General features: G+C 37.8%; 1 protein-coding gene across 12 annotated transcripts in view; it reads left to right on the top strand.

Moving 5' to 3' along the window:
* The window catches only part of PER3 (period circadian regulator 3), a 55,283-nt gene that overhangs the window by 25,470 nt on the left and 4,676 nt on the right, over positions 1 to 25,137 (top strand). For 10 of the 12 annotated variants that reach the window (XM_077891360.1, XM_077891365.1, XM_077891361.1 and 7 more), the window contains 6 exons: positions 4,852 to 4,984; positions 5,425 to 5,549; positions 5,782 to 5,955; positions 11,254 to 11,496; positions 11,897 to 12,561; positions 14,200 to 14,308. In XM_077891360.1, the coding sequence (XP_077747486.1) occupies positions 4,852 to 4,984; positions 5,425 to 5,549; positions 5,782 to 5,955; positions 11,254 to 11,496; positions 11,897 to 12,561; positions 14,200 to 14,308 (1,449 nt within the window). Of the gene's footprint in view, positions 1 to 4,851; positions 4,985 to 5,424; positions 5,550 to 5,781; positions 5,956 to 11,250; positions 11,497 to 11,896; positions 12,562 to 14,199; positions 14,309 to 25,137 lie in introns of all 12 variants that reach the window. The other 2 variants (XM_077891363.1, XM_077891364.1) reach the window with 2 other exon arrangements.

Raw genomic sequence — 25,137 nt, 5'->3', positions numbered from 1 at the left:
CATATTAACAGAATTTTAAAAACCCAGCAGGTTATTTTAATAGAGAAAAAGCATATGATAAATGCTCAAAAATTAGCAGTAGAAATGGGATTTCATTAATCTATCAAAAAAGGCACGCACAGAAACCTATAGCTAACGTGCTTGATGGTGAGAAAATGCTATTACCCTAACCTGGAGAACAAGTTAAAGATACCTTGTCCTAACATCAGACTGGAAGTCCTGTTCAATGCAGGAGGCAAGAGAAATAAAAGACATAATGATTGAAAAGGAAGAAATAAAACTTTCTATTCATAGATGATAGAGTTTGTCTACATAGAAAAATTCTAAAGAATCTACCCCAAAAAGCTCCTACTGATTTTAGCAAGGTTAGAAGATCCATGGCCAGTGTGTAAGATCACTTACAAGTTCTGTGTACTAACAAGGAACAATTGGAAAAAATTTTTAAAACAACCCAAAACCAAACTACTTAGATATAAAATCCAACAATATGTGAAATAATTGATACTAAGAAAACTTCAAAACAAAGAAAAACTGTAAAATAAAAAATACTAAGTAAATGAAAAGACATCAAGTTCATGGTCTAGAATACTCAATATTGTTGTCAGTTCTCCCCAGGTTGATCTGTACATTCAGTGTCATTCCAATTAAACTCTTAGCAGGATTGTTTTTCTGTATAGATATCATCAAGCAGATCCCCTAACTTCAATGGAAAAAAAAATGAAAACAGCCAAAACAATTTTGAAAAAATAATCTGTGAAAAAATAGATCAATGGACAGATTAGAGAGTCCCAAAACAGGCCCACACAAATAGAGTCAGCTTTTGACAGAGGTGCAAGGTCAAGTCAATGACAAAGCATAGCCTTTCCAAAAAAAAAATGGTGCTGTACAATGAGACATCCACATATGTTAAAAAATGTACCTCAACATATAGCTCACATGTCATATAAAAGCTAGCTTAAAATTGGTTATAGATCTAAATATAAAACTTAAAACTGTGGGACACCTGGGTGGCTCAGCAGTTGAGCATCTGCCTTTGGCTCAGGGCATGATCCTGGAGTTCTGGGATCAAGTCCCACATTGGGCTTGATGGGAAGCCTGCTGCTCCCTCTGCCTGTGTCTCTGCCCCTCTCTCTGTGTTTCTCATGATTAAATAAATACAATCTTTAAAAAAAAAAACCTTAAAACAAACTAGTAGAAAATTTAGGAGAAAACCTTTGTGATCTTGGGTTTGGCAAAAAAGTTTTAGATATGACATCAAAAGCATGATGGATAAAAAAATTTATGAGATAGACTATCAAAATTAAAAACTTGTCTGACATTGGTAAGACAATGAAAAGAAAATGTAAGAGAAACAGATATTTGAGTGGTCTCAAAGTATTCCTTTGAAACCTTTATCGTTTATATTATGTTTTACAAATAAAATCATCACTTTACACGGAAAAAATCGGGCAGACAGGAACTTAACCAATGATCAAGGCTGACACACCAATAGTAAACACATCAAGATCACGTACCCCTGGTGTGAGGCCTTGAGAAAAGCACAGCACCTCTGCAAGAATCTCCCACAAGATGCACACCCTCAACCTCATCATGATGGAACATCAGGGAAACTCAAGTTCAGCATTCCCATAGAATTCCTGTCCTGTGCTCTTCACAAGAGTTGAGATTGGGAAAGACCAGGAAAGACAGAGACACTGACAGCTGAAATCAACCATGAGATCCCTGGTTGGATCCTGGGGCAGAAAATGACGTTTCACGGAGATCTAATCTCACGGATAAGATCCACATAGGCCATGCACCACTGTGCATTTCTTAGTGTTGTTCACTCTGTTACAGTTCTGTAGGATGTTACGTTAGTGGAAGCAGCGAGGAGCGTATACAGAAACTCCACTGTTTCTGTAGCCCCCTTCAAGATTCAAATTATTTAGAAATAAAAGTATAAGAGCTCCTGGCTGGCTCAGTAGAGCTTCCAACTCCAGCTCTCAGGGTCATAAATTCAAGGTAGAGATTACTTGGAAAAATGAAATCTTAAAAGTTTTTAAGTGTAAAAGTTACTGAGTGAAAGTTAAGCAAAGCAGGTCTTTTTCTATAATCCCCTCTGGAAATGGAGCATCGTCATCCAGGAAGCTAAGATGCCTCCCAGCAGGGTTTGAAATAACTGGTTCCTCGTTCCTTGAGCCACTTTTAGGTCTTGGTTTCCAAAACGCCACATTGGCAGGCTCCATGCACTTTCTCAGACTCCATTCTTGGCTCATCGTTCTCCACACAAGGTTTAATTCATCAGTGCCCCAACCTGAAGCCTGTACCTCTGCCATCCAGTGTGGCAACCACTGGCCACAATCTAGATTCAAATAAGTCACAAATGATAAAATTTAAAATTTAGCTCCTCAGTTGCTGTAGCCACACTGCACATGCTTAATCACTCCCTGTGGTGTTGATGGCTATCGTGCTGGACAGCACAGACTAAGAGCAGTTCTCTCACTGCAGAAAGTTTTGTTGGGCACAGGTCTGCAGTGCAATGCCTCGCACTTCACACTGTATCTGCTCACCCCACTCCCAGGGATGCCAAGATTGGTCAGTTGCCAGGTAGTGTCAGCTCACTATCGTAAAGTCCCCATCAGCCTTTCACCTGATAGTTTTATTATTAGTCTTTACCTGAAACATTTTTCATTCCTTTTTTGTAAGAAACAAAAAACCAAATGTAATCATTCATGTAGTCATTCCATGTCGATGTTTTTCAGTATTGGTGCATTTTTTTTTTTATATCTGAACTCGTCTTTATTTTTTATTTTTTTTAATAATTTATTTTTTATTGGTGTTCAATTTGCCAACATACAGAATAACACCCAGTGCTCATCCCATCAAGTGCCCCCCTCAGTGCCCATCACCCATTCACCCCCACCCCCCGCCCTCCTCCCCTTCCACCATCCCTAGTTGGTTTCCCAGAGTTAGGAGTCTTCATGTTCTGTCTCCCTTTCTGATATTTCCTACCCATTTCTTCTCCCTTCCCTTCTATTCCCTTTCACTATTATTTATATTCCCCAAATGAATGAGAACATATAATGTTTGTCCTTCTCCGATTGACTTACTTCACTCAGCATAATACCCTCCAGTTCCATCCACGTTGAAGCAAATGGTGGGTATTTGTCGTTTCTAATGGCTGAGTAATATTCCATTGTATACATAAACCACATCTTCTTTATCCATTCATCTTTCGATGGACACTGAGGCTCCTTCCACAGTTTGGCTATTGTGGACATTGCTGCTATAAACATTGGGGTGCAGGTGTCCCCGCGTTTCATTGCATCTGTGTCTTTGGGGTAAGTCCCCAGCAGTGCAATTGCTGGGTCATAGGGCAGGTCTATTTTTAACTCTTTGAGGAACCTCCACACAGTTTTCCAGAGTGGCTGCACCATTTCACATTCCCACCAACAGTGTAAGAGGGTTCCCTTTTCTCCGCATCCTCTCCAACATTTGTGGTTTCCTGCCTTGTTAATTTTCCCCATTCTCACTGGTGTGAGGTGGTATCTCATTGTGGTTTTGATTTGTATTTCCCTGATGGCAAAGGATGCAGAGCATTTTCTCACGTGCGTGTTGGCCATGTCTATGTCTTCCTCGGTGAGATTTCTGTTCATGTCTTTTGCCCATTTCATGATTGGATTGTTTGTTTCTTTGCTGTTGAGTTTAAGAAGTTCTTTATAGATCTTGGAAACTAGCCCTTTATCTGATACGTCATTTGCAAATATCTTCTCCCATTCTGTAGGTTGTCCTTTAGTTTTGTTGACTGTATCCTTTGCTGTGCAAAAGCTTCTTATCTTGATGAAGTCCCAATAGTTCATTTTTGCTTTTGTTTCTTTTGTCTTCGTGGATGTATCTTGCAAGAAGTTACTGTGGCTGAGTTAAAAAAGGGTGTTGCCTGTGCTCTCCCCTAGGATTTTGATGGAATCTTGTCTCACATTTAGATCTTTCATCCATTTTGAGTTTATCTTTGTGTATGGTGAAAGAGAGTGGTCTAGTTTCATTCTTCTGCATGTGGATGTCCAGTTTTCCCAGCACCACTTATTGAAGAGACTGTCTTTCTTCCAGTGGATAGTCTTTCCTCCTTTATCGAATATTAGTTGACCATAAAGTTGAGGGTCCACTTCTGGATTCTCTATTCTGTTCCATTGATCTACGTGTCTGTTTTTGTGCCAGTACCACACTGTGTTGATGACCACAGCTTTGTAGTACAACCTGAAATCTGGCATTGTGATGCCCCCAGCTATGGTTTTCTTTTTTAAAATTCCCCTGGCTATTCGGGGTTTTTTCTGATTCCACACAAATATTAAAATAATTTGTTCTAACTCTGAAGAAAGTCCACGGTATTTTGATAGGGATTGCATTAAACATGTAAATCGCCCTGGGTAACATTGACATTTTCACAATATTAATTCTGCCAATCCGTGAGCATGGAATATTTTTCCATCTCTTTGTGTCTTCCTCAATTTCTTTCAGAAGTGTTCTATAGTTTTTAGGGTATAGATCCTTTACCTCTTTGGTTAGGTTTATTCCTAGGTATCTTATGCTTTGGGGTGCAATTGTAAATGGGATTGACTCCTTAATTTCTCTTTCTTCAGTCTCATTATTAGTGTATAGAAATGCCACTGACTTCTGGTCATTGATTTTGTATCCTGCCACACTGCCAAATTGCTGTATGAGTTCTAGCAATCTTGGGGTGGATGAACTTGTCTTTAATAGCTATTTAATATTCTATCAAATGGATACACGCTAAGGGACCTGATCTCTTTTTATTGGATAAGTTCTTAGGTATGTGTGATATTTTTAATTACACATCCGTTCATTCTGTTTCAGGTGAGCAGAAGGCCTCTTCTCCCTTACAGACATTGAAAAACAACAGCGTGCACATGGAGTCTTGTGAAGGTTGGAGAAAAGACCAGCATAGCCCATCCTATCAGCAAATAAACTGCATTGACAGTGTTATCAGGTGTGAGACACAAGTTCTGAGAACATGTCAGTTTTTCCAAAAGTATACATCGTCATTGTAAGCACACAACCTACATCATTTTTAATATTGGTTGTCTGGATTTTTCACTCCAAGTCAGTAGATACTATGGAGTGCCTACTTACATTATAGTTTATAATAAATTGAACATTTTAGAGGAGGCAAAAAAATTAGAAGATGGATCCCTTCTTAGAAGGAGCCATGGTTTGGTTGAGAAGATAAGATCTTGATCATAAAAATTAAACGAGGCAAGATTTGGAGATCAAGGTTTCAGTAAAAGAGACAGGCCAGTGATTGAGGCTGGGATGCTTAAAGATGAGAGTACAAAGTACCCACACAGAAGTGCTGCAAGAAAAGCAGAAATGTGGGTTGTGCAGAGTGAGGGGACAGGCAGGCATACATGACCTAATATGTTGTTGCAGATACCTGAAGAGCTACAACATTCCAGCTTTGAAAAGAAAGTGCATATCCTGTACCAATACAACTTCTTCATCCTCAGAAGAAGACGGACAGAACCACAAGGCACATCATGCCCAAGCCTTGCAAGGTAACACGAATGCCCTCCTAAGTAGATAGAGGATGATTGCAAAGCCATCCTTTTCTGTTTCTTTTTAAATTTTTGTCTTATTTCATTAATCATAAAAAAGCCTAGTTTCATATCGTTCCTTTGTGGCCGGTAGGTTTTAGCTCAACAGCTTCTAACATCTGCAAACTGGGTCTTTAACATAAATTTCTTTGGGGATTTTTCTTTTCATTGTCAATGTCTCTTGTGCCCCCAGCTGTGTCTCAGCTTCCGGCCATAGCTAACTTGGAGATACCGACTGCCTGGCAGTCCACACATGCTACAGAAGGCGCTCCAAGGACCCTGGCCCCAGCGGCGCTGAGCCTGGGCTCTGGCATGAGTCAGTGCAGCTACAGCAGCACCATGGTTCTTGCTCCACCACCAGAGTCAGGTGCCACGTTTACCTTCTGCTCTAACATACGCTGGGCATGAGACACACTACTATGAGAAACAGAAGTCCTTCATACCAGTTACTTAGCAATGACTTCTAAATTATAATTACATTTTCCTTTCTTTGATTTCAGTGAAAACATTTTTGGAAAAACCACCATGTTTGTATCGATTATATAGTTTGGACTGTATTTCTAAGTCATTGTCATTTGTTGATACATCAGCTGAAGTGTAGGAAGCACTTAGAATGATACCTGGTAACATAGTACTTGATAACATAGCATAGTTAGCATTAACTGTCACTAATGAAGTCTTTTTTGGGGGCTGTATTAAGACACTTTGTTGCTGCCCTTGAAAGAAGGTATCCTTGTCAAGCTTTGACTGTGGCTGTGACTAGATTGACCGTATATATGTCCAGATTTTTGTATTGGCCTGATGACAATGAAGAGAGTGTGTTTAAAACTCCCTTCCTTTTAACAGTATATATCTGGTAAATTATTCTAATATCTTCCTTTTGTTCCTTTTTACTGATTCCTATCCTTTGATTTTTGTCCTTGTAATTTGTAATTTGGTGGAAAAGAACTGGGGACAAAGGTATTAAATCTGGTTTGGGGGCTCTTATTTCTCTTTGCTGGGCATCAGTGGCATATTTGTAAACATGTATTGAGCTCTTACTCTGTGCCACCCTCTGTCCTTAGTCATTCATGGGAATTAACTCATTTAATTCTCACACTGACCCTGGGAGATGGAGAGTATTATATAGTATATTATTGACAGGCAGGCTGGGCGTTGATGGGAAGATACCAGAGACACAGCCATTGGGAGATTAGATTATGTTTTTTTTTTTAAGATTATGTTTTTAATGAACTGAAAATAGAGTTTTATCATAGCTGAACTAGTTTCTCAGGAAGGAGTAGATGCATATTTTTTAGTGTATCTTTTCTTAACACTTTTGATTCCAATATGGACATACAGCTGCCAGTGACACAGCCCACACAAGGTGGGTCTCATCCAATGGGGAAAGATTTTTTTTATTATGCCACTGAACTTTTTGTACTCTGGTATATATTACCATTTTGAAGGATTTCATACTGAAGTCTCTGAGCTTTCATTTAAGGGAATATTTATAATAGTTGTTTCTCCTGATCTTAAACCAGTCTCAGCCTGTGTGGGGCCATGTCTTTATTCCAAGGACAGGAAACAGAATCAAGGGATCTGTAGAGTATCTATGTGTCTTTTGTTTTCTGGAAAGCCTATATTTCTGCAGCTTACACTATAACTCCTCCAATGAGTTGGATCTGAGGACCATGATCACAAATGCATTTCCCTGCCAGTCATGGAGCAGTTAAGGTACAAACAGATTAAGTTCCTTAATCCTTATGTGCCCAAAGTCACATAGCAGATGAATGGCAGAGTAGGGAATCAGACATTAGTAACTAATCTTCAGAAGCCATTTCCATTAACACATTTTTAAATCTGTAGTAGGGTCAAAATGGAGTGTGAAATAAAGCCAGGAGATAAAATGTGATTTTAAGAAACACTCAAATAATCCTAGGGCATCTGGGTGGCTGTAGATTAAGCATCTGAATCTTGATTAAGCATCTAACTTTTGGCTTGGGCTCAGGTCATAATCTCAGGGTCATAGGATCGAGCTCTGTGCTGATATGGTATGTGCTCTCTCTATCTATTTCCCCACCACCACCACCACCACCACCACTTGAGCAACACAAACTCTCTCACACACACAAAAAATAATCATAATAAACACCAATAATCCAAAAGAAGAGCAGAAAGGGAGGAAGAGAACAACAGCTGCCACTACCAGAGGCAACATGTCAGATTAATAATAATCACTCTAAACCCAATTATATTCACTCCATTAAAAGGCAGGAATTGTCAGAACAGATTAAAAAATCAAGACCCATCCATATATTGCTTGAGAAGTACAGTTTAAATATAAATCCACAAATGGATTGAGAACAAATGGAGAAAGAGGCACAATGCAAACGATCAGCATAAGAAAGGTGGCATGCCAGTAGTGATTCAGACTTGAAGATAGGGTCTTCTCAGAGATGCTTTGGGTGGCAAACAGTTCATCAAGGAGACACAGCAATCATAATACGTGTTGAGAAGAATATGCATTCTTCTCAAGCGTGTGTGGTACGTTCATTGAGATATAAACTATGTTGGGTTGTAACATGTCTCAAATTGAAAATCATTCAATTAGGAACCAGTGAAGCCATCTTGGGTTAGAGTTTTCCTGGCTAAGTGTTTAACTACAGATTCGGTTTCTCTCATAGATACAGGGCTGTTCAGGTTTTCTGCTTGTTGAGTGAACTTTGTGTCTTTCAAAGAATTGGTGTTTTTTGTTTATGTTGTTTATGTTTATGTTATTTTGTTATTTGTTTATTGGAATAAAAGTGTTCATGACACTCCTTTATTCTCCCCTTGACCCTTGTACAATCTCTAATGACACTCCCTTTTCTTTCTGAGTTGGCAGCATTCTGAGGTTAGCACCTTCTGTCTGTCTCCTCTCTTTCTCCTCATCAGTCTGACTGGAGTTTGGTCAGTTTGCTTGGTCTTTTCAAAGCACCGGCTTATGCTTGCACTGGCTTTGTGCATTGTGTTCCTGTTTTCTACATCACTGACTTCTGCTCTGGTCTTTGTTATTTCCTCTTCGGCTTGCTTTGATTTTATCTTGCTCTTCTCTGAAGAGTTTTTCAACATGGAAGCTGAGGTAGTTGATTTCAGACATTTTTCTTTCCTAATAGATTTTACTACAAATTTTCTTTTTACCTTTAGCTGCATCCCACGCTTTTTGATGGACTGTGCCCTTTACATCGTGTTCCAATACTGACTTCTGTCCCCTAGCTATCTCCTTTGAAATCATTCATGGTCACATGTCTCTGTGTTCATCATCACACATTAGTCCAGTACCACATATTTGGGCTTTTCCACAGCTCTTTCTGTTACTGATTTCTAATTTAATCCCATCATGGTAAGAGAAAATACAGAATTCAAATTCTCTATTTGTCAAGAACCAGAGTTTTACAGTCTGTGATATGGTCTCTGTGGATGACTATTCTGTGTGTACTAGAAGGAAGGACTGTTTACTCTGCTGCTGTAGGTTTGAATGTTCTCGGTGTAAACCAGGTCAAGGTGTTTGATAGTTTTGTTCAGGTCCTGTCACTCCTTAATAGTTTTCTCAGTACTTGTTCTGCTTCAGGAGGAGAACTGAAATCTCTGACCATAATTGTGGATTTGTCTATTTCTAAAGCCAGTGTTACTGGTTTTTTCTTCATGCATTTTGAAAGTACTCCTGTTTTGTGCATAAGTGTTTAGAATTGTCATGTCCTCTTGATGAAGCAGCCATTTTTGCCTTGGGAAATGATCTTTTTCCCTCATATATTCTCTGCTCTGAAATATACTTTGTTTTGTATTAATATATTCACTTCAGCATTTTTTTAATTGGTACTAGCTTGTTTTATCTTTTCAACCTTTTTACTTTTAACCTGGGTATGTTAGTATTTAGAGTGGTCTTTATTTTCGTGGGTGCTTTGGGGCTCATGGTATACATGTTTAATTTTCCACATTCCACCTTTTGGAAATATTATACCACTTCATATATTGTGTGAAAAACCAACAATAGGGTATTTCTGCCTCCTCCTTCTGGCCTTTGTCTGTCGGCTTATGTTTTCCTTCTACATATATTGTAAATCATACCCTATACTGTTCTTCTCATGTAGGTAGTGGTTATCTTTTCAGCTAGTTACCTATGTAGTTACCTCTTCCAGTGCTTTCATTTCATCATGTAGACTCATCGGGATCATTCTCCTTCTCCCTGCATGAGTTCCTTGACTTTTTCTTGTCGTATAGGTCAACTGGTGGTGCCTTTCTGGTTTTGTGTGCCTGGACTACACATACCTTTACAACAACCTTCATGTTGTAAAGGTATTTTGGCAGAGGATAGAATTCTGGGTGGCAGTCTCATCTTTCAGTACTTTAGAGATGTTGCTCTGCCATCTTCTCAGTGCACTGTTTCTGATGAGAAATCCACTGCCATCCTTGATTTGTTTGCAGCCCAGCTTCTCTCCAGCAGCTTGGAGGATGTTCTCTTTAGCATCCCCCATGATGCACTGGTGTGTACACCAGAACGTTCTCTGGCTGTGTGGAGCCCACTCTATGCAGCTGTCCTCCCTGGTACTCTTCCCTGAAAACTCTAGCCACCAACCAGCCTCTCAGCTCTGCCTCTTCAGCTCTGGGGGCTCACAGGCTCCACCTCGTTTCCCCACCCTGCACCTCAGAAACTCTCAAGGCAGTAGGCTGGGACAGCCCTAGGGCTCACCTCATTTGTCTTCCCTCCCCCAGGGGTCACTCTCCTTCGTTCACTGATGTTCGGTGTCTTGGAACTTACTGGTTCATATGTTTGGTCCATTTTCTTAGTTGGTTCAGGCAGGAAGGTAAATCCAGTTTCTATTACTCCATCTCAGCTGTGCTGTGTTGATTTAGAGGAATCAGAGCCTACTTCTGGAAGTGGAGTGGGGCCAGGCACACCCACGCTGCCTGGATACTGCACAGAGAGGTGGAATGGGTCTTTGGGGGGGGAAGCCTGCCACCATGTCCACCATGAAATCTTTTGTACTGGGGAGAAGTAATGTTCAGAAGCAACTCAAAGTCTGTCTGTAGACTCTTAATAAATTATGGTATCCACATAAAATGGAAGGCTGTGATATGTAAAAAGTATAAGATAGTGGTTGCTGTGCTGGTAAAAAGGATATCATTAAATGAAAAAATATGCTGTAGATAGTGTACTTATTACATGCCTCTGGGGTAAAAATCTGTATTCATGCCTATTTATAGGTACATAAAGAAACGGGACTGTAGATAAGGAAATAGGAGAAAATAAAGAACTAGGCACATAGTAGGAGTGGGGAGAATTTACTGCCTGCCTTTTCATTGTTGATTTTTGAACCACATGAATTTTATTACCAATTTGTAAAATTAATTCAAAGATAAAATTTTTGAAGAATCTAGGATAAAATATTTGCAATAAGATTTTAATAAATATGTATATGCACACTGAGTATTACAACTCTCTAAAATGTATATAACGGGTATACAAAGAGTATAAAGAAAGAAAAAAATACCAATTTATTTGCTAGCTTGAAGTTTTTTATTTTCCAGTTGATGTAATAATGGTTGTAAGAATTTATTGAAAATCAGTTAAATTAGTGAAAAGAAATAAATGCAAATCGTTGGTAGCAATTACAATGAAGTCTGTCCCCTTCTACCTCAGCAGAAGTGGCTCCAACAGAGGATGCTGCCCCAGTGGGTGAGCCCTGGACCCTGAGCACAAGCCCAGCTCCACTGATGTCAGAGGAATTTAAACACATAGGGCTCACAAAGGCTGTCCTGTCAGCCCACACCCAGAAGGAGGAACAGAACTATGTTGATAAATTCCAGGAAAAGATCTTCTTATCGCCCTACAGATCCTGTCTTCAGCAAAAAAGCAGAAGCAGAGCTAAACATTTGTATGTTCAAGGTGATTACATTTTAGAAACTATTTCACTTATCAGTTTTTATAAATAATGTAAGTAAATACTGGGAGATATGGAGTAAAGAGTTGGGGATTTGCTTTTAAGAAACTGAGAGATGCTGACATAAACTCAAAGCAATTTGTTATGTGGGATCTTTCTTAGATACTGGATCTGAGAAGCTGATTTTATAAGAAAGTGATTGAGAGATACTGAATAAGTTTATTTTATAGCAACAGCTTTTATCCAGGATCTTGTTCATGTTTTCAGTAGCAGTGTTAGTGGACATAGTTACTGTTGACAAGTGTTTCTTTCTTCCTAATCTACTTAGAATTACCTGTAAGTGGCATTCTGTCGTCTTTTTTGGTTTTAGTTTTCCACAATATGCCTCCCTTTGTATGCTTTCAGGAGATTGTGCTGGCAAGCAGACCCGATCCACTGGCTGCAAGAAGGGGAAGAGCAAGCAGAAGAAGCTGCCGGTGCTGTCGGACAGCAGAGGCACTCAGGACACCTTCTGTCCCCACTTTGGAGGGGAGAGCGAGTCTAGGCAGCCCTGGGGCCCTGCCCTCTCCTCCTGTCTGCAGTCCCCTGGCCTGTCATTCCCAGCTGCCATGGTGGTTCCAAGCCTGGCTCCCTACTTCGTCCCGGCCCTCCGGATCCCAGCCCTGCCCTCTGTCCAAAGAGAGCCTGGAGCATCACTGACCACACTCCATTATCTGCTTAAGCCACCTTTACTGAATGGCCTGCACTCTTTTCCTGCTCTCCCTTCTCCTTCCTCAGATACTGTGACGACCATTTTCCTGCCTGACCCCACTGGCTGTCCCCTGTTGTCACCATCATTCTGTCCTTATGCATTCCTGGGAGCAGCAGGCTCTTCTGGAACACCACCCTTCGTATCAGCGGTGGCTCCACACCTGGAGCAGCTGTCCTCAGTCCTCAGCCAAAGGCAGGCGGAGGGAAGATGGGAGACGCCACAGGGAGAGCACCACTGCATTAACTCGAGGAGCAGCTCACCTCTACAGCTCAACTTACTGCAGGAAGACATGCTCAGATCCTGTGAATCGTCAGATCAGGTGAGAGGGGATATTTGCCAGAAGTTAAATATGGAAGTGACACTAACCTCCAGCACATGAGCGAGAACATAAATGTGGGTCCTCATTAAAATTAAGGTTCTTGCACTAGGGCTCAACACTGAAGACTTAGCGGGTAATGGACATCACAGCTGGAGCTGATACAGCTCTGTTTTCCAGAAATATGCACGGTCTCTATCTGGCTCCATTGTAAAAGCAAGAATTAAAGAATTTATTATGTCCTAGTTTCTTGCTTTGTGAGGTTTTCTCCCCAAAGTACTATCTTTCACATTTTCTGTGTGCACTGGGTTCCCCACCTTTAAAATTTGATATCCAGGGGCACCTGGTGACTGAGTCAGTTAAGCATCCAACTCATGATTTCAGCTCAGGTCATGATCTCAGAGTCAAGATCAAACCCCGTGTCAGGCTCTGCACTGGGCATGGATCGGCTTGAGATTCTCTCTGCCGCTCCCCCAGCTCATGCACACACATGCTCTCTCTCTGTAAAACAAAAAAAGAAAATCATTTTTAAAAATTTAGTATCTAGTTATTAAACGTAACATATCCATTGCCTATAAAATGTATTTTCTTTCTTACAACTTGGATTATGGTTTGGTAAGACAGGAGTAAACCATACTCATAGGACCTGAATTGAGTGAGTGCACTCTTGCAGGCATGGTTGAGGGCCAGTAGGTATGTACAGAAGGAGGAAGAGCCACTTCTGGTCATTACTTCTCAGTAAAGTGGGCAGTAAAGTACACACATTTTTAAGACCAAAAATGGCTTGGTCATTTTCCTTTAATTTTTCATCTCTTTACCTAAAAAAAAAAAAAGAAATTCTCAGATGTATTTATCCAGTTGAACTTTGCAATATGATATTCCTATATTTAGGTATAGGATTCAAGACAAGTGTGAATCTATATAGTTTTTCTTCAGTTTTCCCTTTAAGGCATAATAATACCCTTTTTTGACAAATGTTCAAAATCTGATGTTCCAAGTCAAGAAAATATGCTCAAATTTGAAAGGCTGATATTAGGGCACTTGCTTGAAGGGTAGTGCAAGGTGGTATATTCCAGTGAGCAAAACCAGGCTGTAGAATAATACACGTGTTCAAAGGCTCTGTCCCTTGTTCAGCCTGTTTGCTGAACCAAGTTAGTCAGCCTTCCTTATTTGTTCCTTATGTGAAAAATGAAGAGATTAATCTTCGATGGCTTTTTCTGAGGAGTATATGAAGTAATATTCTTATAGTCCTTCTTCCCATGCAATATAAGCTCAAAATAGCTGTAACTTTGTTTTGTTCACTATTATATTCCTAGTTTTGGGAATAGTGTTTAAAACATACAAAAACATTCAGTATATATTTTTGGAATGACTCAACAACAAAATACAACCGTATGGTACCTGGTGTGTAGTAGGTGCTCAAAAACCAGCAGTATCTTTAGTATTACACAGAAAGGTCAAAACTGCATTCTTGGGGACAGGCTAAACTGTTTGACATATCCCTTATGTATGCAGTTTATCCAGTTTATTCTGTTTAATATGTGGCATCAAAGATCCACCAGTTATTGGATCTTTGAACCATATTGAACCATATGATGCTCAGGTTGTTAAAATCTGTTTTTGTGTCCTTACTTCCTGCAGGGTGTCTTAGGCAGAAGTGGGAGTAAGAAGAATCCTTTTACTGCCAGTGAACTCTCCATGGCATTACTTCCTGAGGAGTCTCCATCTGGAGCGGGTTCTACAGCATCAGGTAGTGGATCAAAATAAGGAATTCTTCACACTCTGTGGCCAAGAAATCACTGTGTGATAGGCCATTTGGTTTTGGCACTGGTGTGGAAGTATTTTTTTCTTTTTTTTGAAAGCCTCCTTGGTGTATATTTACATACAACAGAATTTACCAGATTTGGTATACAAAATAAGAATTCTGACAAATATATACATTAATGTTACCAGCATCACAGTTATCTTATAGAGCATTTCCATCATCTGGAAAATTTCTTCTGTGATCCTTTATAATCCATTTCTGCCCTGATGCTCCAGCTCCTGGCAAGCACTGATTTGCTTTCTATCACTAATTTTATCACTTTCTAACACTAGTTTTAATTTTTCTGTAATATTAATTAATTTGTCCAGTATGTAATTTTTTGTATTAGAATTCTCTCAGTTAACACAGTGCTGCTGAGATTCATTCTTATTGTTGTGTATCAGTAGCTTGGTCCTTATTACTGAGTAGAATTAAATTGTATGGAGATCCATTCACCAGTTGATGACTATTCAGTTGCTTCCAGTTTGGAGCTATAATGAATAATGCCACTATGAACATTTGAGTCTGAGTCTTTTGGTGGACATGTGTTTCCATTTCTAGTCAGTAAATACCTAGGAATGAGATTGCTAGGTTGTGCGGTAAGTGTATAGTTAACTTTATTTATTTTACTTTTATTAGTAAAGTCTTGTTTGTATACAATGTTATATTAGTTTCCAGCATGCAACATAGTGATTCAACAGTTCTAGGTGATAAGGTGCTCACCCTGGTAAGTATAGTTACCATCTGTCACCATACAACAGTATTACAATATCATTGACTATATTCCCAGTGCAGTACTTTTCATCTCCGTGACTTGTTTATAATTGGAAGTTTTTGCGTATCCCCCAACCCCTGCCCCTCCAGAAACCACTAGTTCTTTGTATTTATGAGTCTGTTTCTGGTTGCTTTGTTCTTTTGTTTTTTAGATTCTGCATATGAGTGAAATCATGTGGTATTTGTCTTGCTCTGTCTGACTCATTTCACTTAGCATAATACCCTGTAGGTCCTCTATGCTGTCACAGATAACAGGATTTCTTCTTTTTTTAAGGCTGAGTAATACTCTGGTATGTGTGCTCACGCGTGCACACATGCATGCACACACATCTCATATTTTTTTAAGGTTTTTATTTTAATTTAAGTAGAGTTAACATACAGTATTATATTAGTTTCAAGTGTGGAATATAGTGACTTAACACTTTTGTATAACACGCGGTGCTCATCACAGCAAGTATACTCTTAATCCCCATCGCCTAGTTCCTTCATCCCCCCACCCAGCTCCCCTTTGGTGACCATCAGTTTGTTCCCTGTAGTTAAGAGTTTGTTTCTTGGTTTGTCTCTCTTTGTTCGTTTCTTTTGTTTCTTAAATTCCACGAGTGAAATCATAGGATACTTCTCTCTGATTGACTTATTTTGCTTAGCATTATACTCTCTAGCTCTATCCACATTGTCGCAAATGGCAAGATTTCATTTTTTATGTCTGCGTAATATTCTTTTTTTTTTTTTTCATTTATTTATGATAGTCACACAGAGAGAGAGAGAGGCAGAGACACAGGCAGAGGGAGAAGCAGGCTCCATGCACTGGGAGCCCGACGTGGGATTCGATCCCGGGTCTCCAGGATCGCGCCCTGGGCCAAAGGCAGGCACTAAACCGCTGCGCCACCCAGGGATCCCCATATTCTGTTATATATAAACTACCTCTTCTTTATCCTTTCATCTATTGATGGACACTTAGATTACTTCCATATCTTGATTATTGTAAATAATGATGCTGTGAACATGGAGGTGCATATATCTTTTCAAATTAGTGTTTTGGTGGTTTTTTGAAGAGATTTTATCCATTTATCTGAGAGAGAATAAGCACACAGGAGCAGAGGGAGAGGGAGCCCAACATGAGGCTGGATCCCAGAATCTGGGATCATGACCTGAGCCAAAAGGTAGACACTTAGTCAACTGAGCCACTGAGGCACTGCTAGCGTTTTTGTTTGTTTTTAATATAAATATCCAACATCCAATATTGGATCATATGGTCATTCTATTTTTAATTTTTTTGAGGAACTTTTTCCCCAGTGGTTGTACCAGTTTACATTTCTAGCAATAGTACACAAGGATTCCCTTTTTCTCCACATCCTTGTCAGTACCTGTTGTTTCTTGTGTCATTGATTCTAGCCATTCTGACAGGTGTGAGATACCATCTCATTGTGGTTTTGATTTGCATTTCCCTGATGGTGAGTGATGTTAAGCATCTTTTCTGTGTTTGTTGGCCATCTGTATGTCTTCCTTAGAAAAATGTCTGTTCAGGTCTTCTTCCCATTTTTTTAATCAGATTTTTTTTTCCTTTTTTGGTGTTGAGTTGTAGGAGTTCTTTATATATTTTGGATAGTAGCCCTTTATCAAATATATTATTTGCAAATATTTTCTTGCATTCAGTAGTTTTCCTTTTCATTTTTTGATGGCCTCCTTTGTTGTACGCAAACTTTATTTTGATGTGGTCCCAATAGTTTATTATTGCTTCTGTTTCCTTTGCATGAGCAGACATCATTTATTTTTTCTTAAGATTTATTTATTTATTCATGAGAGACAGAGGAGAGAGGCAGAGACATAGGCAGAGGGAGAAGCAGGCTCCTTGCAGGAAACCTAATGTGGGACTCGATCCCAGACCCCAGGATCACACCCTGAGCCAGAGGCAGACAGACGCTCAACCACTGAGCCACCCAGGTGTCCCCAGACATATCATTTCATATGTTGCTAAAGCCAGTGTCCAAGAGATTACCGCCTATGTTTGCTTTTAGAAGTTTTATGGTTTCACGTCTCAGATTTAGGTCTTTAATCAATTTTGAGTTTCTTTTGACATGTAGTATAAGAAAGTGGTCCAACTTCATCCTTTTGCCGTGTAGCTGTCCAGTTTTCCCAACACCATTTATTGAAGAGACTGTCTTTTCCCCATTGTATATTCGTGCCTCCTTTGTCATAGAGTAATTGACCATACAAACATGGATTTATTTCTGGACTCTATACTGTTCCATTGGTCTATGTGTCAGTACTATACTGTTTTGATTACTGTAGTTTTGTGGTAGATCTTGAAATTTGGGATCGTGATACCTCAAGTGTTGTTCTTTATTTTAAATTTGCTTTGGGTATTTGGAGTCTTTTGTGGTTCCATACAAATTTGAGTATTATATGTTCTAGTTCTATGAAAAACACTTTTGATATTTTGGTAGCTCCTGCATTGGATCTATGGATTGCTTTTGGTAATATGGACATTTTAACTATTAATTCTTCCCATCTATGAACATGGTATATCTTTGCATTCGTTTGTGTCTTCAGTTTCTCTCATCAAGGTCTTGTAGTTTTTAGAGGCCTTTAATCTCTGGTTAAGTTTATTTCTAAATATTTTCGTGCTGTAGTTATATAAATGTGATTATTTTCTTTTTTAAAGATTTTATTAATCTATTTGAGAGAGAGTGTATGAGCAGGGGCCGAGGGAGAGGCACAAGCAGACTCCCCACTGAGCAGGGAGCCCGACACCAGGCTGGATCCCAGGACCCTGAAATCACCACCTGAGCCAAAGGCAGATGCTCAACTGACTGAGCCACCCAGGCACCCTAGTGGGATTATTTTCTTAATTTTTCTTTCTGCTACTTCATTATTAGTGTAAGAATAGAACAGGATTTCTCTAGATTAATTCTGTATCTCACGACTTTACTGAATTGATTTGTTCTAATAGGCTTTTGGTAGTCTTTAAAGTTTTCTATATATAGTATCATGGCATTTGCAAACAGTGAAGTTTTACTTCTTCCTTACTAATTTGGATGCCTTTGATTTCCTTTTCTTGTCTGATTGCTGAAGCTAGGATTTCCAGTACTATGTTGAAAAGTGGTCAGAATAGGTATCTTTTTCTTGTTTTTGATCTTAGAGTGAAAGCTTTCAGTTTTTCACCATTGAGCATGTTAGCTGTGGGTTTATGGCCTTTATTATATTGAGGTGTGTTCCCTCTAAACCCACTTTGTTGAGAGTTTTTATCATGAATTGATGCTGAATTGTGCCACATCCTTTTTCTGCAATTAATTGAGAAGGCTCATGTGGTTTTTATCCTTCATTTTGTTAATGTGGTGTATCACATTGATTGATTTGCAGATATTGAACCATCCTTGCATTCCTGGAATAAATCCCACTCTGTCCTGCTGAATGATCCTTTTAACGTGTTGTTGAATTCAGTTTGCTAATATTCTGTTGAGGAGTTTTGCATCTGTGTTCATCAGGGGTATGGACCTGTAGTTTTTTTTTGTTTTGTAGTGTCTTTGGATTTGGTATCAAGGTAATACTATCCTCATAGAATGAATTTGGAAGCTTTTCTTCTTATTTTATTTTTTGGAATAGTTTGAGAAGAATAGGTATTAACTCTTCTTAAAATGTTTGGTAGAGGGATGCCTGGGTGGCTCAGCAGTTGAGCATCTGCCTTCAGCTTAGGGTGTAATCCCGGTCCTGGGATCAAGTCCCACATCAGACTCCCTGCAAAGAGCCTGCTTCTCCCTCTGCCTGTGTCTCTATCTCTCTCTTGTGTCTCTCATGAATAAATAAATAAATAAATATTTTTTTAAATGTTGGGTGGAATTAGGGGCACCTGGTTGGCTCTGTCAGTGGAGCATGTGACTCTTGATCTCAAGGTCATAAGTTCAAGCCTCACGCTGGGTGTAGAGATTACTTAAATAAATAGGACTTAAATTTTTTTTTTAATGAATATTTGGTAGAATTCATCTGTGAAGCCATCTGGTTCTGAGCTTTTGTTGGTTGACAGTTTTTTGATTACTGATTCAATTTCATTACAAGTAATCAGTCTATTCAGATTTTTATTTCATCCTGATTTTGTTTTAGAAGAATATATGTTGTTAGGAATTTATCCATTTCTTTCAGGTTGTCTGACTTATTGGCATATAATTTATTATAGTAGTCTCTTTTAATCTTCTGCATTTCTGTGGTGTCAGTTGTTACTTCTCTTATTTATGATTTTATTTATTTTAGTCCTCTCTTTTTTCTTGATGAGTGTGGCTAGTTTTATCTATTTTTTTTTTTCTTTTTGAAGAATCACTTTGTGGTTTCATTGATCTTTTTCTCTGTTTTTTTTTTTCAGTCTTCCTTTCACTTATTTCCACTTTCATCTGCATTTCCTTCTTCCTACTAACTTTGGGCTTTGTTTGCTCTTTATCTGTATCTTTCAGGTGTTAAAGTTATATTATTTTGAGATTTTTCTTGTTTCTTGAGGTAGACCCTTATTGCTATAAACTCCCCTTTTAGAACTGCTTTTGCTGCTTCTCGTTAGTCCATTATGTTTACATTTTCACTTGTCTCCATGTGTTTTTTTATTTCTTCTTTGACTTGATCAATTGGCTGTTTAGTAGCAAGTTGTTTGGCCTCTGTGTATTTGTGTTTTTTCCAGTTTCTTCCTTATAATTAATTTCTAGTTTTATATTATTGTCAGAAAAGATGTTTGATATGATTTCAGTCTTTTAAAGCTTATTGAGACTTGTTTTGTGGGCCAACATGTGATCTATCCTGGAGAATATTCCATATGCACCTGAAAATGTGTATTCTGCTGCTTTTGGATGGAACATTAAGTAACTAATAGCTAAATAAATATGAATATTTATATAAGTCCTGTGTGGTCTAATGTGTTTTCCCAAGCCATTGTCTCCTGTCTGATCTGTCCTTTGATGTAATGGGGTGTTAAAGTTTCCCAATATTATTATATTACTGTCAGTACATAGATATTTGCAATTGTTATAGATTCTTGTTGGATTGATCCCCTTAATATTATGTAATGCTCTTTTTTTTGTCACTGATGGTCTTCTATTTCCTTTTGAAGTTTAATAGGCTTATCTTGTTAAAAAACAAATGTTTAACTGAATATATGTAAAGATCACATTGACTTTGCTCAATGATTTATGAATTGAGCAATATCCCATCCAGCAGTAGAGAGGAATCTGAAGGGCTCTACAAAATGGAAGGGTTTTTTTGGTTTTGATTTTGGTTTGGGGGTTATTTTTGGCAGTAAGGGGGCAGAAAAAGGAAGTTACTAGTAAAGAATGCATTTCAGGCAAAGTCACAGTCCTAAGGGAAATGGAAGGGGTTTATCAGATGGATTATATCATTAGTCCTGACCAGGTAATTCCATGTTGACTGATTAAAAGTTACATTCCTGGGAAGATGAAACTGCAGTTAGGTTAACGGTGCTAAGTCTTGGTTTGCTGACATAGGACTTAGCACAAGTGATTCCTTTGTGGTATCTTGTTTTTTATTTTTTATTTTTATTTTTTTTTTTGAGTGAGAGTGCACATGCACAAACAGATGGGGGTTGGGGCACAGAGAGATGGAGAGAGAGAGAATCCCAAATCTGTGGCTCAGTCTCACAACCCTGAGATCATGACCTGAGCCAAAATCAAGAATCAGACACTTAACTGATTGAGTCACTCAGGTGCTCCTTTTGTATCTTTTTTAACAATCTTTTTTTTAAGGTTTTATTTATTTAAGAGAGAACACAAGCAAGGGGAGGAAAAGAGGGAGAGGGACAAGCAGACTCTGTACTGAGCACAGAGCCCAGTGTGGGGCTTGATCCCACAATCCCGAAGTCACAACCTGAGCCAACACCAGGAGTTCAGTGTTCAACCCGCTGAGCTACCCAGGCACCCCTTTTTTAATATTCTTTTGTAGCTAGATCTGTGATCCATTTTTAGTTAATTTTTATATGTGGTGTGAGGTAAGGATTGATACACTTTCTTTGCATATGGATCTCTAGTTGTTCCTGTCCCATTTGTTGAAAAGATTAGTCTTTTCCCCATTGAATTATCTTGGCACCTTTGTTGAAAATAAATTAGCCATATATGTTGAATCTCTTTGTAGGCTCTCTTTTATGTTTTATTTATCTTTATGGCTAGCTTTAGGGTAATACCATATTCTTTTGAATAATGTAGCTTTTTAAATTTTTTAAAGATATTTTATCTATTTATTCATGAGAGACACAGAGAAGCAGAGACATAGGCAGAGGGAGAAGCACGCTCCCTGTGAAGAGCCTGATGTGGAACTTAATCCCAGGACCCCAGGATCATTACCTGAATCAAAGGCAGCAGATACTCACCAACTAAGCCACCCAGGTGCCTGAGTAATGTAGCTTTCAGATAAGTTTTAAAATCTAAGGAAGTAAACTCTTCCAACTTTATTCTTATTTTCAAAAAATTTTTGGATATTACAGGTCCTTTGTCCATATAAATTGTAGAATCAGTTTGTTTTTACAAAAAGTCCTGCTGGGATTTTTATTGACATCATGTTGAATCAATAGACCAATTTGGGAAAAATTATCATCCTAATAGTATTGAGTCCTCTGATCTACAAGTATGATGTATTTCTCTATTTATGTAGGTCTTTAATCTTTCTCAGCAGCATTTGGTAGTTTTCTGTACCAGTCTTACACATATTTTGCTATATTTATCCCTAAGGATTTCATTTTGTTATGTTATTGTATGTAAATGGCATTATAAAATTTCAATTTCCAAGTATTTGTTGTTGGCATATAGAAATCTAATTGAATTTTTATTTTGAATGTATATTCTATCTTACTAAACTCATTTATTAGTTTTAGTAGTTCTTTTGTAGGTTCTGTAGGACTTTTCAATGTAGACAATCTTGTTTGCAAATATAGTTTACTTCTTTTCTGATCTGCATGTCTTTATTTGTCTTCCCTTATTGGAATGGTTACGACCCCTAATGTTGAACAAAAGTGGTGAGACTGATACTCTTATCTTTTTAGCAATCTTAGGGGGAAAGCAGACAGAATTTCACCATTAAATGTGATGTTAAATGTAGGTCTTAATAAATGCCTTTTATCAGTACAATTGAGGAATTCTTTTCTGCTAATTTGCTGAGATTATTTTTCTGCATCTATCAAGGTAACCATATGGTTCTTTTCCCTTATTCTGTTAATACAGTGAATTACATTAATTTTCAGACATTAAACAAGCCTTGTATTTGGTCATGCTATTTTACCCTTTTTATATTGCTGGATTTTCTTTCCTAAGATTCTGTTAGGGATTATCACACTATTATAGCAAGTATTGGCCCTTTGTTTTCGTTTCTTGTAATATCTCTACCTGATTTTAGTACCAGGGTGATGCTGGCCTAAAAAATAAGTTGGGAAATATTCTCTTCTCTTCTGCTTTCTGGAAGAACTTATAATGAAATAATATTCTGTCTTTATATGTTTGGTAGAAGTCACCAGTGTAGTAGCTCTCTGGGCCTGAAGTTTTCTTTGTGAGAAAGCTTTTGGCAACAAATTCAATTTCTTTTGTAGATATGAACTACTTAGGTCATCTATTTCTTTTTGAGTGATGTTTGGTGATTTATATCTTTCAAGGAGTTTCTCCATTTCATCTAAGTTGTTGAATATATTGGCACAAAATTGCTTGTAATATTCCCTTATTCTTTTAAGGTCTGTAGAATCTGTAGTAACATCTTCTCTCTTATTACTGATACTAATTTTTTCCTGATCATTCTGGCTGGATAGGTGCCAATTTTATAATTTTTCAGAGAAGTAACGTTTGATTTCACTGAGTGTTTTTCCTATTGCTTTCTGGTTCTGTATCATCCAATTCTACTCTAATCTTTATTCTTTTCACTTTGAATTTTATTTGCTCTTTTCTAATTTCTTAAGTTCAGAGCATTGTTTTGAGATTGTTTTTTCTTTTCTAAATATATACAGTTGATGCTTTTAATTTCTTCTAAGCACTACTTTACTACATTACTGAAATTCTGACATGAGTATTTTCATTTTCATTCAGTCCAAAATATAATTTCCTTTGTATTTTCTTTGTTGGCCATAGGTTATTAAAAATGTTTTTAATTTCAGATTTTCTCAGATATCTTACTGGTTTCTAACTTATAGTCAGAAAACATTATTTTTTTTTTTTTAAATTTACTGACTCTTGTTTAATGGTCCAGAATTTGGTCTATTTTGATAAAAGTTTCATGTGTACTTAAAAAGCATGTGTGTTCTGCTATTGTTGAGTAGTTTCTTCTATAATGTAAATCACATCAAGTTGGCTAATAATGTTGATCTAATCTTCTACATTCTGATTTTCTGTTTTATGGTTTACTGAGACATTACATCATCCCACTGTAATTTCAATCTTTGCTTCATATATTTTGATACTCTTTTATTAGGTGCATACACATTTAAGATTGTTAGGCCTTTTGATTAATTGAACTCTTTAAAGTGGAAAGTACTTTGCTTTATATCTATTTATGTATCAGTGTATCCACTCCAGCTTTATTTTGGTTAGTGTTTATCTGGCATATTTTTCCTTTTTTTACTTTTAACTTATCTGTATATTTAAAATTGGTTTTTGATAACCAGCATATGATTGGATATTGATATTTTTTAAATTCATATCACAGCCTCTGCCTTTTAATTGGAATACTTAGACCATTTACATTTAGTGTGATTATTTATATGGTCAAGTTTAAATAAAATCTTCCATCTTGCTATATATTTTATGTTTGTCTCACCTTCTCTTTTTTTCCTCCTCCCTTCTTCCTTTTTTGATAATTATGTATTTCTAATTATTTTATTTTCTCTCCATTGATGATTTCTCAGCTGTACCTCTCTTTGTTTTTCTTTTTTACTCAATGCTCTAGGATTTACAAGTTCATCTTTTACCTATCACAGTTAACCTTCAAACCTTATATGTATTATATCACTTTATGTCTAAGAACCTTAAAAGAGTACTTCCATTTCCCCTTCATATTCTGTTATTTTTGCTTACAAAAAATATTATTTCTACATGTATTACAAACCCCACAATAAAATTACTGTTATATTTGCTTTAAACAATTACCTTTTAGGGAATTTTTAAAATTTTAAATATTTTTTAATGAGGAAAAACATCTTTTATATCTACCCATATACTTTTTAAAAAATTAGGTACTTTTGGAGTTTTTGTTTGTTCTATTGTTTCAGAGTTGATTAGAAGGATCTAGAAAGGTTAAATGCAAGATAGGAAAGGAATAATCTGCAAGGCTCATTCAAAGCAGCCATAAAGGGATGGGCCTTAGGATGAATGGATGGCTTCTCTATTGTAACAGGAAGAGGTGAGGAGAGAGTGTAGATATGAGTAAATTTACATTTAGTATCAAGATAATGAATTCCATTTCTAATAGATGAGAGTGAGGGAGCAGAAAAGTAGAAAGTAGTGCTTGCTGGGACAGGCTGGTGTGCTGGCTAGAGATTGTCACAGAATTACGCAGCATTTGGATGATCCTTTTGCTGATGATGAACCAATGTGCCTTATTATATATGACTTTTCTCCATATCTTTGGCTATTTGGATTTACGTAAGAACAGAATTGACAGTTGGCTTTATGAGAATTGACATTTGAATAGTTGTGAAAGAGGGAAAAAGAAATCTCAGGTATTGCAAAGTGTGTTACTGAGTGATGGACTCTGGGCTCTGAGCTGAAAGGCTGAGGCACTGTTTGAGCTTCGTAGTTGGTACACTTGAACAAGCAGATGAACAAGTAAAGCTGAGATGTTAGTGATTTGGGAGATGGAGCTGCAATGAAATAGTTGCTAATGATGAAAAAGTGAGGCATGGACTTGAGTGTGGACAGGTTGGGAAGAGTGAGAGGGAGATCTAGGGAAGATGGAGGAGAAGATAGAAAAATTGGGAAGTGAGGTCACCCAGGGCTTGGCTGGGCTGGGTGGCAACAAAGACTGTCAGCTGGTTGCCAGAG

Source organism: Canis aureus, chromosome 3, assembly GCF_053574225.1.
Source record: "Canis aureus isolate CA01 chromosome 3, VMU_Caureus_v.1.0, whole genome shotgun sequence".
In the NCBI taxonomy this organism is placed as follows: domain Eukaryota; kingdom Metazoa; phylum Chordata; class Mammalia; order Carnivora; family Canidae; genus Canis; species Canis aureus.
Note: the sequence above shows the minus strand (reverse complement) of the source record. Positions and strands in the feature narration are given on the sequence as shown.